Source organism: Phacochoerus africanus, chromosome 8 (assembly GCF_016906955.1).
Source record: "Phacochoerus africanus isolate WHEZ1 chromosome 8, ROS_Pafr_v1, whole genome shotgun sequence".
Lineage (NCBI taxonomy): Eukaryota > Metazoa > Chordata > Mammalia > Artiodactyla > Suidae > Phacochoerus > Phacochoerus africanus.
Window position 1 is genome coordinate 74,632,555 of NC_062551.1, and position 17,628 is coordinate 74,650,182.

Sequence of the window (17,628 nt, forward strand, 5' to 3'; positions counted from 1 at the left end):
CAAAAAAAAAAACCCGGCACAAAAAGAAAAAAAGAATCAGACCGAAGTGTCTCAGGCCACTGCAGAGCTGTGGGTTTTATCCCCGGCCTGGTGCAGGGGGTTAAAGGATCTGGCATTGCTGCAGCGGTGGCATACTGCGGAGCCGAGGCTCAGATTCAGTCCCCTGGCGGGGAACTTCCATATGTTGCAAATACAGCCAAAACATGAAAAAAAAAAAAAAAAAAAGAGAGGACTCGATTATTTAGAGTTGGAGTTTTGTTTATGTTTTAGGAGTTTTTTTTTTTTTGATAAGAACATTTTATCAATGGTGCCCATCCCTTCCTATACCTGACAATGAGTCAGAGCGTACATGACGTCTGTGGACGTTAATCAGTGGAGTCAGGTGGTGATAGCTGGACCACTCCTCTGGGAAATGGGCCATCAACTTTCCACCTGATGCTTTCAACACCTGATAATCATTACCTGAATCCTTTAATAGGTGGTGGTTCTCACTCTTGAGTGGCATCAGCCTCACTTGGAGGGCTTCTTTTTTTTCCTCCCTTTTTTTTTTAGGGCCACACTCCCGCAGCATATGGAAGTTTCCAGGCTAGGGGTTGAATAGGAGCTGTAGCTGCCAACCTACGCCACAGTCAGCAACATGGGACCCAAGATGCATCTGTGACCTACACCACAGCTCACAGCCAGATCCTAGACCCACTGAGCAAGGCCAGAGATCAAACATGCATCGTTTCTGCTGCGCCACAATGGGAATCCCTTGGAGGGCTTCTTAAGCTCCCCATGACTGGCTGCTGCCCCAGAGTTTCTGATTCTGTAGCTCTGTGGCAGGCCAAGAAGTTGTGTTTTTTGTCTTTTTGCCACTTCTTGGGCTGCTTCCGCGGCATGTGGAGGTTCCCAGGTTAGGGGTCGAATTGGAGCTGTAGCCGCCAGCCAATGCCAGAGCCACAGCAACGCGGGATCTGAGCTGTGTCTGCAACCTACACCACAGCTCATGACAACGCTGGATCACCAACCCACTGAGCAAGGGCAGGGATCGATCCCGCAACCTCATGGTTCCTAGTTGGATTCGTTAACCACTGCACCATGACGGGAACTCCTCAGATTTGATCCCTGGCTCGGAAATTTCCATACGCCACGGGTGGGGCAATAAAACAAAAATAAGTAAATAAATGAATGGGGCCCATCTAGTGGGGATTTCAGGTCCTCTAGCACCCAGGTAGGGGAGGGCTGTTCTGGGGGGCTTTGGCAGCCACTGTTCTCTGAGCCCGTGCCACCCACTGTGCCAGACCCTGACCTGATCATCTCATTTAACCCTCGTAACAGCCCAAAGCGGTTGAGACCTATGTTCCAGCTGAGCAGACTGAGGCTCAGAGAGATCATATCTTGCCTAAGGACACACAGCAAGTCAGTGGACACACAGTAGAGTGGGATGGGACCTAGGTCTGGGTGACCCTGGACTTGAGCCCTTAGCCACCATGCTGCATGGCCCTCTGGGTAAGTGTCACCTCCTCTGTGCCCCTGTAGAGACTCTGGCCAACCTGCCCTCCGCTTCTGGTTGCAGGATGTTCGCTTCCTCCTCCTCCTCTGGATGGTGAGGACTCGCTCCCTGACCTGGACCTCCTGCCACCGCCGCCGCCACCGCCCCCTCCAATGTACCTGCCTCCTCCTGACCAGGAGCCCCCGGCCTCCGTGGGGGCCCTCGTGTCAGACTTAGAGCAGCTGCACTTGCCCCCACCCCCGCCCCCACCACAGGTATGGCCACCCCTTGGTCAATGGAGCCCCTTAAGTCAGGGGAGAGAGGGCCTGGGCTTCTTGGGATTTTAAGCCTAGAGGTTGTTTGTTCCATTATCTCTCTTCAAAACACTTTCAGGCTTATAAAAATTAGATGTGTTTATCAAAGTCCCTGGAGAAGGGGTGCCACACCCTTTTCCCCACTAAATACCTCCTTCAGCCCTGAGGAAGACGTTGTCCTGTGTCTAAGCTAAGTCCCTTCTGTTGCACAGGAAACCACTCCCCTTTTTTGGCCTCCCTGCAGCATATGGAGTTCCTTGGCCAGGGATCAGATCCAAGCCACAGTTGTGACTTAGCTGCACCTGTGGCAGTGCCGGATCTTTAACCCACTCTGCTGGGCCAGGGATCAAACCTGCGACCTGGCGCTGCAGAGATGCTGCCAATCCCGTTGCGTTGCACCAGGACCTCCAGGAAATCCATTTTTAATCCTCTACCCTTTGCAGAGGTGCTAGAGAAATAGGAGGGCTTCCGGGATAGGGGAAACCCTGATTTCAAGAGATTCCTTCAAGGCAGGAGTAGCTCTGACTGGTTGAAAGAACCCTGGGTGAGGAGCTGGGGGACCTGGGCTCCAGTGGCCACCATTACTTAAGTTTTTTGTATTTTTTTGTCTTTTTAGAGCCACATCCGCAGCATATGGAAGTTCCCAGGCTAGGGGGGTTGAATTGGAGCTACAGCTGCCAGCCCACACCACAGCCACAGCAATACCAGATCTGACCTATACCACAACTCATGGCAACGCTGGATCCTTAACCCACTGAGTGAGGCCAGGGATTGAACCTGCATCCTCATGGATAGTAGTTGGGTTCGTTACTGCTGAGCCACAACGGGAACTCCACCACCATTACTTTCTGCTAAGTGACTTCAATCAAGTCCCTTGCTTCTAGGGGTCTTGGTTTCTGCCTCTGTACACAGGGGCTGAGGTGCCTGGTGCCACCAGATGAGAAGCAGAGCTGAGGGCTGTGAGGGGTCCACACTGGATGACTGTTCTCCCCTTCTCTCCCCATAGGCGCTGATGGAAGGGCCTCCACTGCAGCCTCAGCCCAGTCCTCTCCGGCCCACGGAGGAGCTGCCACCTCCCCCAGAAGAGCCTGTCAGCTTACCTGAGCGGGAGGCCTCCACAGGTACGGGCCCGGGGCTGGAAGGAGTATGCTACCCCCAGGGGCCCTCATGGGACCAGCATGGGCTTCCAGCGGGGCTAGGAGAACATGGACCACCGCGTCTGTCCCAGCTCACAGTACAGTGATGGGCCTTAGAGTTGTACATCAATGTGATTTTTCTTGACTTAATTTTTTTTTTTTTTAATTGTTTTGTTTTTGTCTTTTTAGGGCCCAGCCTGCGGCATATGGAGGTTCCCAGACTAGGGGTCTAATCAGAGCTGTAGCTGCCGGCCTACACCACAGCCACAGCAACACCAGAGCCAAGCAGCGTCTTCGACCTACACCACAGCTCACGTCAACACCGGATCCTTAACCCACTGATCGAGGCCAAGGATGGAGCCCGAAACTTCGTGGTTCCTAGTTGGATTCATTTCCGCTGCACCACGACGGGAACTCCCAACCATTTTTTTTTTTTTTTGGCTGCACCTGCTGGATGTGGTAGTTCCCAGGCCAGGGATCAAACCCGTACCACAGCAGCAATCCAAGCCAAAGCAGTGACAACACCAAATCCTTGACCTCCTGAGCCACCAGGGAACTCCCTGATTTTAAATTTTAGCTTTTTAATTTTTTTTTTTTTGTCTCTTTGCCATTTCTTGGGCCGCTCCCGCGGCATATGGAGGTTCCCAGGCTAGGGGTTGAATCGGAGCTGTAGCCACCAGCCTACGCCAGAGCCACAGCAACGCGGGATCCGAGCCGCATCTGCAACCTACACCACAACTCACAGCAACGCCGGATCGTTAACCCACTGAGCAAGGGCAGGGACCGAACCCGCAACCTCATAGTTCCTAGTCGGATTCGTTAACCACTGCGCCATGATGGGAACTCCCTAATTTTTTTTTACTTTATTTTTTTTTCTTTTTAGGCCATACCTGCAGGATATGGAAGTTCCCAGGCTAGGGGTCGAATTGGAGCTGCAGCTGCCGGCCAGTGCCACCGCCACAGCAATGCAGGATCTGAGCTGTGTCTGCAGCTCCGCCATAGCTTGAGGCCAGGGATCAAACCTGCATTCTCATGGATGCTAGTCAGACTTGCTGCTGAGTTTCCACTTAGCCACAATGGGAACTCCTAGAGTTTAGCTTTTTAAAGGCCGTTTGCCTTCTCTCTCTCTCTCTTTTTTTTTTGCCACAATGTGTAGCATCTTGATATGGGGTTGAACCCAGGCCACAGTGATAAAAGCACTAAGTCCTAACCACTAGACCATCAGGAAACTCCCTATTTGCTTCTTCATGCTCCTCATGACCCTCCCCATGAGCTGAGTTGCACTCCCAACCCCCAGGGGTTCAAGGCAGAGACCTGGAATCTGGGCGGGTTTTGGGTGGTGACTGGGTACATTTCTCCCAGACTAAGCGAGTCACAGCCTGTGTCTCTCTACCCCAGACATCTGTGCCTTCTGCCACAAGACTGTGTCCCCCCGGGAGCTGGCCGTGGAGGCCATGAAGAGGCAGTACCACGCCCAGTGCTTCACATGCCGCGTCTGCCGCCGCCAGCTGGCTGGGCAGAGCTTCTACCAGAAGGATGGGCGGCCCCTCTGTGAGCCCTGCTACCAGGTAAACCCCAGGCAGTTATCCAGGTGCCAGGTGTTGTATTATCTCCAGCCCTACAACAATCCTGGGAGGCGGGCACAGCTGACCCATTTTATAGATGAGGAAGTTGAGGCTCAGGGAGGGAAGGGACTCAGCCAGGGTGTGTTCATTTACCGTGGCTGCTGTAACAAAGGACCACAAACGTGGTGGCTTCAGACAACACACATTTATTCTTATAGTTCTGGAAGTCAGAAGTCCAAAATCAGTCTCCCTGAGTCAGAATCAAAGTTTTTTTCTCCCTCTGGAGGCCCTAAGGGATTATCTGTTTCCCTGCCTTTTCCAGCTTTTAAAGCTGCACTTCTTGGGTCCTTTGTCTACCTTTGTCCTTCAAAGTTGACAAGGTGGCATCTTGCATCAGTATCTTTTTTCCTTCTGTGTCATATCTCCCATTTATAAAGGTACTTGTGGAGTTCCCCTGTGGTGTGGCAGGTTAAGGACTTGGTGTTGTCACTATAGCAGCTCAGGTCACTGTGGTGGCGCAGGTTCAATCCCTGGCCAGGGAACTTCCACACACTGTGGCTATGGCCAAAAGGAAAAAAAAAAAAAGATACTTGTGATGATAGTTGGGGGCCACCCGGATAATCCAAGATGATCCCCCCACCCCAAGGTCCCTAACTCTGTCACATCTGCGAAGTCTCTTTTGCCATCCAGGAGAGTCACAAGTTTCAGGCTTGGGGCCTGGCTGTCTTTGGGGGCATCCGGCATCTAGCCTGTCACACTCCTGATGGCGGTGGAATTGGCGTTCTGCCCCAGGCCTGGCTGGTTCTGAAACCTGTCTGTGGTGTTGCCACTCACTCACCTAGAGCCATGAGGTTCCAGTGTGTGGTGTGACGAGCATCTCTGGGGACCACATGCAGCCTGGGAGGCTAGTTGGGAGGCAAAGGTGTGGATTTGCTAGTGCTCTGGTAGCACACGGTGGCAGTTTTCAGTGTGATATACAGACCTCCTCCCCCCCTGCCACGGGACACAGCACCTGGGGTTCAGTGGGCCTCACTTTGCCCTTAGGGATTGGTAGCACCTGGCAATCTGCATTTTAATAAGTCTCAGGTAGTTCTAATACACATTGAAGTTTGAAAACTACTGATTTAGGAGTTCCTGTCGTGGCTCAGTGGTTAACGAATCCGACTAGGAACCCTAAGGTTGCAGGTTCGATCCCTGGTCTTGCCCAGTGGGTTAAGGATCCGGCGTTGCTGTGAGCTGTGGTGTAGGTCACAGACGCAGCTCAGATCCCATGTTGCTATGGGTCTGGTGTAGGTTGGCAGCTACAGCTCCAATTAGACCGCTAGCCTGGGAACCTCCATATGCCACAGGTGTGGCACTCATGCCACACCTGTGGCGTGAGTGCCGCCCTAGGAAAGGCAAAATGACAAAAAAACAAAAACAAACAAACAAAACTACTGGTTTAAAGGGTTAGAGTATTTGGAGTTGGGACTAAAAACTCAGAATGATCTAATCACAGGCAGCAGGTGCTATGGGAGGAGAGAGGAGCCAGGATGTCCCACCCTGTGCCTGTGACCCCATCAACATGCCAGTGGGGAATGGCCTCAGCCCTCCCCAGCCTGGAGGGGTGAGGGTGGGCCCACAGCTGAGAACAGCCAGGAGGGGCTTCGGCAGCATGCTGGGTGGGGGGACAAGGGCTGCCCTGAGGACAGGGAGGGAAGGGGAAATGCTGCCCCCACCAAGCACACTGTCCAGACACACCTGTCCAGAGGAAATCAGGTTAAGATGGACGGGAACACAGGAAGGAGAAGAGGCATGTGAAGGAGCAAATGTGGATGGGGGTGGGGGGATGGAGGGTGGGGTTGTTGAGGGAATGGGGGGGCGGGGGGGACGGGCTTTGTCTGCCTTAGTAATAACCCCCTTTCTTTTTCTCTCGCATCCCTCCTCATGCCAAAAGGGATTTGAGGAAGTTTATAAGAATGCACATATACCTGTAGTCAATTATAGTGTTGTATACTTAAAACTTTCTTGTTAAGATGGAGTTCCCTCGAAGTTCCCATCATGGCTCAGTGGTTAACAAATCCGACTAGGAACCATGAGGTTGTGGGTTCGATCCCTGGCCTTGCTCAGTGAGTTAAGGATCCAGTGTTGCCGTGAGCTGTGGTGTAGGTCGCACATGTGGCTCAGATCTGGCATGGCTGTGGCTGTGGTGCAGGCTGGCAGCTGCAGTTTCAATTAGACCCCTAGCCTGGGAACCTCCATATGCCACAGGTGTGGCCCTAAAAAGCAAAAAAAATTAAAAAATAAAAATAAAATCTGCCTCTGCCACTTACTAGCTCTGTGACCTACTTTATGGGGTTGCTCTGAGGATTAAGTTAAAATAGTGTTTATGAAATGCATCGTTGTCATCCTAGCTGCTAACACATTATTTTCAGTGCATCATGCACTTTAATAAATACAGTAAAGTATTAACTGGAGTTCCCATCGTGGCACAGTGCTTAACGAATCCGACTAGGAACCATGAGGTTGCGGGTTCGGTCCCTGCCCTTGGGTTAATGATCCGGCGTTGCCGTGAGCTGTGGTGTAGGTTGCAGACGCGGCTCAGATCCTGTGTTGCTGTGGCTCTGGCGTAGGCCGGTGGCTACAGCGCTGATTCGACCCCTAGCCTGGGAATCTCCATATACCGCGGGATCGGCCCAAGAAATCGCAAAAAAAAAAAAAGATGGAGTTCCCCCAGAGCTCAGTGGGTTAAGGATCCAGTGTTGTTGCTTCTAATTACAGCTGTGGCTCGGGTTCGATCCCTTTCCTGGGAACTTCTGCACGCTGTAGGTGCAACCGAAAATAAATAAAATAGAAGCACCCGTTGTGACTCAGTGGTAACAAACCCGAACAGTATCCATTAAGGCTTCAGGTGTGATCCCTGGTCCCGCTCAGTGGGTTAAGGATCTGGCATTGCCGTGAGCTGCAGTGTAGGTCACAGACAAGGCTCAGATCTGGCTATGCTGTGGCAGTGGTGTTGACCTCTAGCCTGGAAACTTCCATATACAGCCAGTGCAGCCCTAAAAAAGTAATAATAATAAGTTAAATAAATAAACTTTTGTTCTTAAGAGGACAGATCTCATATTAGGTTATCTTACCACAATAACATTAACAAAATTTTTTAAGGGACGCCTATAATACTATGAGATGTAAAATAAAGAAATCAAAACAGGAGTTCCCATCATGGCACAGAGGAAATGAATCCAACTAGGAACCATGAGGTTGTGGGTTCAAACCCTGGCCTCGCTTAGTGGGTTAAGCATCCAGTGTTGCTGTGAGCTGTGGTGTAGGTGGAAGACATGGCTCGGATCTGGCGTGGCTGTGGCTGTGGCTGTGGCTGGCAGCAGCAGCTCCAATTAGACCTCTAGTCTGGGAACCCTAAAAGGACAAAGGACCAAAAAAAAAAAAAAAAGAAAGAAAGAAAAAGAAATCAAAACAGAGGAAAATCAAGGTAGTGAGATGAGATCAAAGGAGAGTTGGTACCCAGAAATATGTGAATGAAAGACCCCTATGCTCATTCTTAAAAGTGGAGCATGGGATTGAACCTCCATATGCCTTGGGTCACTGCTGTGGTGTGGGTTCAGTCCCTGGCCTGGGAACTTCAACATGCCATGAACCAGGCCAACCCCCCCCCTCCCCCAAAACAAGCTCCCAAGTGGCCAAATGGAAAAGGGAGTGTTTCAAGGTTTATTGTCCATAAAATAAAACACACACCAGTTCCTCTAGGAGTGTCTTTTACTGACCGAAGTGTTAGAGGAATTTCTTCTATTGCATGTCATGGACCCTGGTCTCAAGCATTTCCTAGTAACAAAACAATGTGGTCATATAACTGAATCACTTTGTTATACAGCAGAAATTATCACGACCTTGTAAATCAACTATACTTCAATAAAACTTTTTTTTTTTTTGCTTTTTTAGAACTGTACCTGTAGCATATGGAGGTTCCCAGGCTAGGGGTCCAGTCAGAGCTACAGCTGCCAGCCTACACCACAGCCACAGCCACAGCAACATCAGGTCTGAGCCATATCTGCAACCTATATCTGGCAATGCAGGATCCTTAACCCACAACGAGGCCAGGGATGGAACCATGAGGTTGAGTCGGACTTGTCTCTGCTGCGCCACAATGGGAACACCTTCAATAAAACTTTAAAAAATGAAAACAACAACAACACAGTCATAGCTGTATTTATGGCAGGATTCCTTATGGTAAATCTGGGATACAGTGCCAAACTCAATCCCTTCTAAGCCGTGTGGAGATTTTGGTGGTAGTAGTTCTAGGCCCATGGCATGAAAGTAAAGTGAGCACCTCTCCCAGTCCCCTGGCCTCCTGGGCTCCTATGGGTAGCTGATCTGATGCCCCTTGTGGTTTAGAGTAGGCACCCCCATGGCGTGGCTCTGAGGCATGGCTCTCTGTCCCAGGACACCCTGGAGAAGTGTGGCAAGTGTGGCGAGGGGGTCCGGGAGCACATCATCAGGGCGCTGGGCCAGGCCTTCCACCCCACCTGCTTCACCTGTGTCACCTGTGCCCGGTGCATCGGGGACGAGAGCTTTGCGCTGGACAGCCAGAATGAGGTGTACTGCCTGGATGACTTCTACAGGTACAAGAGGGTCCATGCACTGGGAGGGGCAGGGAGGGCGGGACGGAGGAGCTGGCCTGAGTGCTGGGGCCTGGGTCAGAGCTTTCCTGCCCAATCCAGGTCTGCCTGTCCCACATACCCCATGTTTGACTGAGCACCTGCTTGTAGCTAACATTTTTTGAGCAGTTACACTGTAGCAGGCACTCCACTTGGGTTTAGGCCATTTAGACCCAAAACTGACTTCCAGGAGTTCCCTTGTGACTCAGCGGGTTAAGCATCCAGCATTGTTGCTGCAGTGGCTTGGGTCACTGCTGTGGTGTGAGTTCAATCCGTGGCCTGGGAACTTCAACATGCCATGAACAAGTCCAACCTCTTCCCCCCAAAACAACCCAAAATACCCCCCTGTCTTCCAGGCAGGCACTATTAAGGGTTCTGGTTTTTATTTTACTTTTTTTCCAATATTGACATTTACTACACCTGTCATATCACAGATCTTTCCCTCTATCACCAATTTTTTCTCTTAGATTTTGACTGCTTAATATATTTTTTTAAACTACACTATCTTTGGAAAGGTAGTTTTAGATTTAGAAAAATTGCACAGAAAGTATAAGAGTTCTAGAGCTCCTGCTGTGGTGCAACAGGATCGGCAATGTCTCTGCAGTGCTGGGATACAGGTTTGATCCCCGGCCCATCACAGTGGGTTAAGGATCCAGCCGTTGCCACAGCTGCAACGTAAGCATAGATTGTAACTGCAGCCTGAATCTGACCCCTGGCCTAGTAACTCTGTATGCTGTGGGGTGGCCAAAAAAAAAAAAAAAAAAAAAAGGAGATTAAAAAAAGAAAGTGTAGGAGTTCTCGTCATGGCGCAGTGTTTAACGAATCCGACTAGGAACCATGAGGTTGCGGGTTCGGTCCCTGCCCTTGCTCAGTGGGTTAACGATCCGGCGTTGCCGTGAGCTGTGGTGTAGGTTGCAGACGCGGCTCGGATCCCGCGTTGCTGTGGCTCTGGCGTAGGCCGGTGGCTACAGCTGCGATTCAACCCCTAGCCTGGGAACCTCCATATGCCGCAGAAGCGGCTCAAAGAAATAGCAAAAAGACAAAAAAAAAAAAAGTGTAAGAGTTCTGTTTACCTGAATCTGACTAGGAACCAGGAGGTTGCAGGTTCGATCCCTGGCCTTGCTCAGTGGGTTAAGGATCTGGCATTGCCGTGAGCTGTGGTGTAGGTCGCAGACGCGGCTCGGATCCCGTGTTGCTGTGGCCCTGGCGTAGGCTGGCAGCTACAGCCCCGATTGGACTCCTAGCCTGGGAACCTCCATATGCTGTGGGGGGGTCCTAGAAAAGGCAGAAAGACAAAAAAAAAAAAAAATCCAACTAGTATCCATAAGGATGATCCCTGGCCTCGATCAGCTGGTTAAGGATCCGACATTGCCATGAGCGGTTGCTCAGATTGCAGATGTGGTGTGGCTGTGGTGTGGGCTGGCAGTCGCAGCTCTAACTCATCCCCTAGCCAGAGAACATCCATATGACACAAGTGCAGCCCTAAAAAGACAACAAAACAAAACACCCCCATTGACTTAACTTTGGAGCTTTGCTCTCAAACACCAGACCACATTGCCTCCCCTCTGAGCTGGAGCTGTATCGAGTGGTAGCAGCACACATCTCTGTGAGGCTCCATCCCTGCCCTTGAGTCGCTTACTTCCCACAGGGAGAGACAAATGTGCTTAGTGAGAAAGGAAAGAAGAAAATGAAATACAAGACGCATGAAATGGATCCCTCTGAACACACATGAGAGTTCTCTGCTTTCTCAAATTCCAGCCTTCCTTGGTCACTTCTTTGCCTTGAGCTAATTATACCCTGGGAAGCCAAGTCTAATTACCCGGGTCTCTCCATCCACTCCTGCCAGGAAGAAATAGGCATTTGTGGTTGTAGCTTCAGGTGCAGTTGCATAGCACCAGGTCTGAAATAGCTCTGGGAGGTGAACGTGAACCGCCCAGGGTTCTGACAGCTAATTTCTGTGGCTGGTGGCGTGAACACCTCCAGAGTGTGGGTTTCTCTCCCTCTAGGAAATTCGCCCCTGTGTGCAGCATCTGTGAGAATCCCATCATCCCCCGAGACGGGAAGGATGCCTTCAAAATCGAGTGCATGGGAAGAAACTTCCATGAAAATTGCTACAGGTGTGAGGTGAGTGGAACAGTGATGATTTTGTAAGTTGCTGCAGATCCTATGTAACTGCCGCCCCAGCCCTGTTGAGAACCAGGCCCTGGGTCAGGACAAATCCTCTGCTCTCAAATTTCTTCCCATCCAACACAGAGACAAGTAAGGTTGGAGGGAATCCCTGTTGTGGCTCAGTGGTAACGAACCCAACTCGCATCCATGAGGAAGCAGGGTTGATCCCTGGCCCCCAGTCAGTGGGTTAAGGGTCCGGCATTGCCGTGAGCTGTGGTGTAGGCTGGCAGCTCCAGCTCTGATTTGACCCCTAGCCTGGGAACTTCCATATGCCGCAGGTGCAGCTCTAAAAAAAAATAATAATAAGGTTCGAAATGATTACACACGTAGTCTATTAATCAGAACTCTTGATAGAAACCAAGCTCAACCTTCTTTCTGCAAGAAAAGGGATCTTCCAGCAGGCTCTGGTGGGGACATCCCCGATAACACCCTGGGGCTCTCTCCACCTCTCAGTTCTCCCCTTTTGTGTGTTTGCTTCATTTTCTCTTCTGTGGGTTGGTGTCCTCCGTGAGGCAGGGGACACAGGGCATGGTCATGGCTGGCTCAGGTTTATTTCCTTCCAACTTGGAAACCATACCCAGGATCCCAAGAAGGCTTCTGATTCACCCACCTTGGGTCACGTGCCCATTCTGGACCAATCAGTGGTCAGGAGCTATGATTCATAACCTCTGGGGCCAGGGAGGCAGAACTCTTATGAAACAGACTGGGGTGGATACAACCATAGGAAGCAAGAAAAAGATGCTGGGCAGACCTACACCACAAGTGTCCTTCCAGGTACTTATATAAGGAACTTATATAAATCAACTTTGGGAAGAAGAAGGCAGTGAGCAAGTCTAACGAGGTTGGTGCAGTCGAAGGAACTCTTTTTTCTTTCTTTTTTTTTCTTTTTTGACCACACCCACAGTGTGTGGAAGTTCCCAGGCCCGGGATCAAATCCCAGCCGCAGCCGCAGCAGCACTGGATCTTTAACCCACTGCTTTGCAGTAGAGACAACGTCAAAGGCATGCTTATAGGAGTTCCTGCCATGGTGCAGTGGGTTAAAAATCTGACTGTAGTGGCTTGAGTCGTTGCCAAGGTGCAGGTTCGATTCCCAGTTCTACACATTGGGTTAAAGGATCTGGCATTGCTCCAGCTGCAGTGTAGGTCACAGCTGTGACTTGAGTTCAGTCCCTGGCCCAAGAACTGCCATGTGCTGTGAGTATGGCCATGAAATTAAAAAAAAAAAAAAGCCACTCTTATAGAGGAGGCATTGCTTAACCTGGGTTTTGCAGGATGGGTGGAAGTTTGCCACATATTCAGAGAGGGAAAAAGAAGTACAGAAAGAGGCAAGGGGAGTTCCCATTGTGGCTCAGTGGTTAACGAATCTGACTAGGAACCATGAGGTTGTGGGTTCGATCCCTGGCCTCACTCAGTGGGTTAACGATCCGGCGTTGCCGTGAGCTGTGGTGTAGGTCACAGATGCGGCTCAGATCCCGAGTTGCTGTGGCTCTGGCGTAGGCCGGCAGCTATAGCTCCGATTGGACCCCTAGCCTGGGAACCTCCATATGCCCTGGGTTCGGCCCTAGAAAAGACAGAAAGAGGCAAGGACCTGTAAAATCTCACAGTGGCATCAGTGAGCCTGAAGCGTCGGGGGAAGTGGAAGTTTCTAGGTGTGTCTGAGTACAGCATGGCGAATGGTGTGGTAACTATGGGGCCAGAGAGAAAGACAAGACCCCGTGTGCCAAGCTAAGGAGTCTGGACCTCAGGCTACAGGGAGTGGGGATGCTGGAGTGGGGAGGCTAGTTGGCAGTGCGTGCAGTAGTCCCAGCAGGAAATGCCAGGGAGTGAGGTGGAGGTGACACAGGCCCCGCACTCAGAAGGCTCCTGTGCTTGGTTTGAAGCTCTGCTGTCATTTTTAGAAATTCTTCATTTTGAATAAGGGGCTCTGCATTTTCATTTTTGCCCTGAACCTTGCAAATTATATAGTTACTCCTCCTGAGGAGGCTCCAAGAGTCCTCCCCTCCCTCTTCCTGTCACTCCCATGTCACTGATGTTTCTGTCTTCCTTGGTGATGGTGACAGAGTTATCATCTAAGTGGGCACTCCCAGACCAAATCTCTTAACCAGCCAAGGAGTGATTCCAAATCTTTATTTCCTTCCACTTATTTTTTATTTGTCTTTTTTTTTTTTTTTTCTCTTAGGGCTGCACTCATGGCATATGGAGGTTCCCAGGTTAGGGGTCAAATCAGAGCTACACCTGCCAGCCTGAGCTACCACTGCCGGCCTATGCCACAGCCACAGCAATGAAGGATCCAAGCTGCATCTGTGACCTACACCAAGCTCACAGCAATGCCGGATCTTTAATCCGCTGACCAAGGCCAGGAATTGAACCCTCGTCCTCATGGATCCTAGTCAGGTTTGTTAACCACTGAGCCATGATGGGAATTCCTATTCCCTCCCATTTAAACAGATATGTGGAGCCAAGAGGCCATTTTCACTGAACACAACCAGGAAGCTTAGCTGAGAAGTTGACACACTGCTTCATAATTATGTTGATTTGTTGGTTATAGTTCAAAGTCCAAGTTATAACGCATCTTGAAAGAACAATGATGAAATTCAAGTGCTGTTGTCCCTGCCTTAGACCACGTTAGGTCCAGTGGCAAGTGACATTTCCCTGAGCCTGGCTAGTGAGCGAATTACCCTCCCAGCTTGTCTTTGATCAGCTTGGCCGAGGCTACGGGAACATTACCCAGGCTGCTGCGGTGAGTCAATTTGGACTCTAGCAGCTGCGTTTCAGACTATAAGCCTCCAGCTGCAGCAGTCTGGAGCAGATTTGGGGTCCTGTTTCTCTAGGAAGGGAAATGGGTTTCAAGGTGCTGTCCACACTGCCATTCCTGCTTATTTTGTCATCTAGGTTATTTCTTTCTTTCTTTCTTTCTTTTTTTTTTTTTGTCTTTTTTGCCTTTTCTAGAGCCGCACCTGCGGCATATAGAGGTTCCCAGGCTAGGGGTCGAATCAGAGCTGTAGCCACCAGCCTATACCACAGCCACAGCAACACGGGATCCGAGCCGCGTCTGCAACCTACACCACAGCTCACGGCAATGCCGGATCCTTAACCCACTGAGCAAGGCCAGGGATCGAGCCCGCAAGCTCATGGTTCCTAGTCGGATTCGTTAACCACTGAGCCACCACGGGAACTCCTCGTCTAGGTTATCTCTTACTGTTGTTGGAAGGGTGACACAACTTTCATACTCAGCTAGTTTTTTTTTTTTTTTTTAAATTTTTATCCTCGCACCTGGGGCACATGGAAGCTCCTGGGCTAGGGATAGAATCAGAGCTGCAGCTGGAACCACAGCCACAGTAACACGGATCTGAGCTGCATCTGAATCCTGCACTGCAGCTGCATCCTGTGCTGCAGCTTGCAGCAACCCCAGGTCCTTAAGCCACACAGGAACTCCATCATGTTGAGTTTTTTTGTTTGTTTGTTCGTGTTTTAGGACCGCACCCACCCGTATGGAGGTTCCCAGGCTAGGGGTCGAATTGGTGCTGTTGCTGCTGGCCTACACCATAGTCACAGCAAAGCAAGGATCCGAGCCATGTCTGCCACCTACCCCACAGCTAACGGCAGCGCCAGATCCTTAACGCACTGAGTGAGGCCACAGATCGAACCTGTGTCCTCATGGATGCTAGTCAGGTTCGCTAACCGCTGAGCCACAGCAGGAACTCCATCATGTTAAGTTTTTAATATATAAAATGCTTTCATATACACTTGCCTTCTTGAATCCTAATGATGATCTTGTGATAGGGGACTTACTGTCCCCATTTAAGATGAAGAAACAGGCTGAGAAAGCGGTTCTGCCCCTGCTCTTCTGGGCTGGCCGGCTTTCGTCACCTGACAGCTCCTTCACAGACTGTGTGACACCATCATAGTTGAGATGTTTTCTCACTTGATTCTGATTTAGAAGAGTTCACATGTGCCTTTTGGGGACTTGAGGTTTGGCACTCGATGCTCTCAGAATGCCATACAAGTGGCCTTTCGGAACAGCACAGGTCCTGGCATTAACTAGCCCAGGATTCCCTAGAGAGACTCTAGAGGTGCAGTTCCAGGGACAAGACACATGAGGGCGCCCTGCCCAGCTGGCTGTGCTGGGTCAGGATGGCACCCGTGACCCCAATTGTCTCTATGGAGAATAGCTCCTCTGGGCAGATCAGGGCAGCTTCCAGAGGATGCCAGCTGTGCGCTGAGCCTGGTCTCTGGACATTAAACGTTCCTGTTATTAGTCTCCCATATGTGTGTCCTGGTGAGGCCCAGAGGAGGTGCAGCCTCATGGCAGAATGGTGACATTGGCAAAGTTTGAGCCCCTGAATCCCCATCCTCCTCGTTCTAAAATCTTTTTTGGTGATTTTGGAGTTTCCAGGTGGCTCAGTTGGAATCCAGCATTGTCACTGCTGTGGCCCTGGTTACTGCCGTGGCTCAGGTTTGATCCCTGGCTTAGAAACTTCTGCATGCCAAAAAATAAAAACATAAAAATTAAAAAAAAAAAAATCGGAGTTCCCGTTGTGGCGCAGTGGTTAACAAATCCGACTAGGAACCATGAGGTTGCGGGTTCGGTCCCTGCCCTTGCTCAGTGGGTTAACGATCCGGCGTTGCCGTGAGCTGTGGTGTAGGTTGCAGACGCGGCTCGGATCCCGCGTTGCTGTGGCTCTGGCATAGGCCAGTGGCTACAGCTCTGATTCGACCCCTAGCCTGGGAATCTCCATATGCTGCGGGAGCGGCCCAAGAAATAGCAACAACAACAACAACAACAGACAAAAGGCAAAAAAAAAAAAATCTTTTGGTGATTTAGAAAAATTAGAAATGTTAAAGTTTGTGCCAGTGTTAGGGCTGTCCAGGTGGTAGGATGACAGAGAGACCCCTAGACTCTGAGGCTGGAGATCTGGTCCTGTCCCAGATGTGGAACCCACCCCTCCCCAGACCTCAGGGAGGTTAAGGCCCTTCTAGTCCTTTCCACGATCCCTCAGGGGCCTCTCTGCCGAAGGCCCCCCTCTCCCCACAGTGTCCTCGGTTCTCCCCTCAGCTCATTCCGTTCATTTCATCGGTGGGTGCTGGCGAGTCCCACCTGTGTGGGTCCAGGCCGCAGTGCTCAGGCCTGGGGTCCATCTACGTGTGTCTTGTTCCCGCAGGACTGCAGGATCCTCCTGTCTGTGGAGCCCACGGACCAAGGCTGCTACCCTCTGAACAACCGTCTCTTCTGCAAGCCGTGCCACGTGAAGCGGAGCGCGGCGAGCTGCTGCTGAGGGTGCCCGTGGGCTGGGGCCAAGGTCGCACACTAGCCCCGCTCGGGGCCCCTCCCTAACTTGTTTCCCTTCCTCTCCTGCTCTTGCACACTTTCCTTCCTAGCCGCACCGGGACCAGCCTGAGGCTCAGCCCATCATGTCCTGGATTCGGGGCTGAGCCTCCTCCCAGCTCAGAGCTGGATGGTTGGCAGAAAGCAGCCTTCATGCTCTCCTCTGGGCACTGGAAAGCCCTGTACCTTGAACATCATTCCCCAAGGGTCCCATCTCTGTGGCTCTGGCTCCTCTGGCTCGCTGACCTTGACCCCCATTTCCAGGGGTGAATTGGGGTGAATCTCCAGATGGTGCCTGGGTCTCTAGCAGTGGGGTGCTGAGACTGGCTTTTGCAGAATTGAGCTGTTTGAGTGAAACTCCCAAGTCCCTTAAAAAGCACTGTTTTTAAATTTGAAGTTTAAATGATGAGAAACATTCTTTGAATTTGGGGGGAGGAATTTTTTTTTTTTTTTTGCCTTTTATGGCTGCACCCGCGGCCTATCGAGGTTCCCAGGCTAGGGGCCCAACCAGAGCTGTAGCAACCAGCCCCGGCTCCAGCCACAGCAATGCATGATCCAAGCCACGTCTGTGACCTACACCATAGCCCACAGCAATGCCAGATCTTTAACCCACTGAACCCATATTCTCATGGATGCTAGTCAGGTTCATTAATTGCTGAGCCACAGTGGAAACTCCAGGAAAATCTTAGTGGAAAATGTCTTCCTTTGTTCATAAATCTACAAGATTGACCAACTAGTGGCATGGCCATGGACTTCCCACACTGGGGACATGTCACACTGGCAGGGGGCCCAGGCCAAAGTGTGAACCTGAACAGCAGGGGAGGAGCAGAGGGTGACATGCTGACATCCATGACCTCAGCAATCCCTCCCCTCTGCCTTCTGGCGCCACCTTCTGTGATTCAACAGACATTGATTGAGTGCGGAGCAGAGCCCAGGAGCTCTAACTGTGCCTCCTGCAACCTTGACTGGGGGCCCATGCACACACACTCACA

The 17,628-nt window shown here is 51.0% G+C and overlaps 1 protein-coding gene across 3 annotated transcripts in view; it reads left to right on the forward strand.

The window, feature by feature from the left end:
- FBLIM1 (filamin binding LIM protein 1) overlaps positions 1–17,032 on the forward strand; it is a 31,013-nt gene extending 13,981 nt beyond the window's left edge. For all 3 annotated transcript variants that reach the window (XM_047792047.1, XM_047792046.1, XM_047792048.1), the window contains exons 4-9: positions 1,559–1,749; positions 2,795–2,909; positions 4,323–4,492; positions 8,927–9,105; positions 11,148–11,265; positions 16,473–17,032. In XM_047792047.1, coding sequence (XP_047648003.1) covers positions 1,559–1,749; positions 2,795–2,909; positions 4,323–4,492; positions 8,927–9,105; positions 11,148–11,265; positions 16,473–16,586 — 887 coding nt within the window. In that variant the 3' untranslated portion in view covers positions 16,587–17,032. The remainder of the gene's footprint in view (positions 1–1,558; positions 1,750–2,794; positions 2,910–4,322; positions 4,493–8,926; positions 9,106–11,147; positions 11,266–16,472) is intronic.
- The last annotated feature ends 596 nt before the right edge of the window (positions 17,033–17,628 follow it).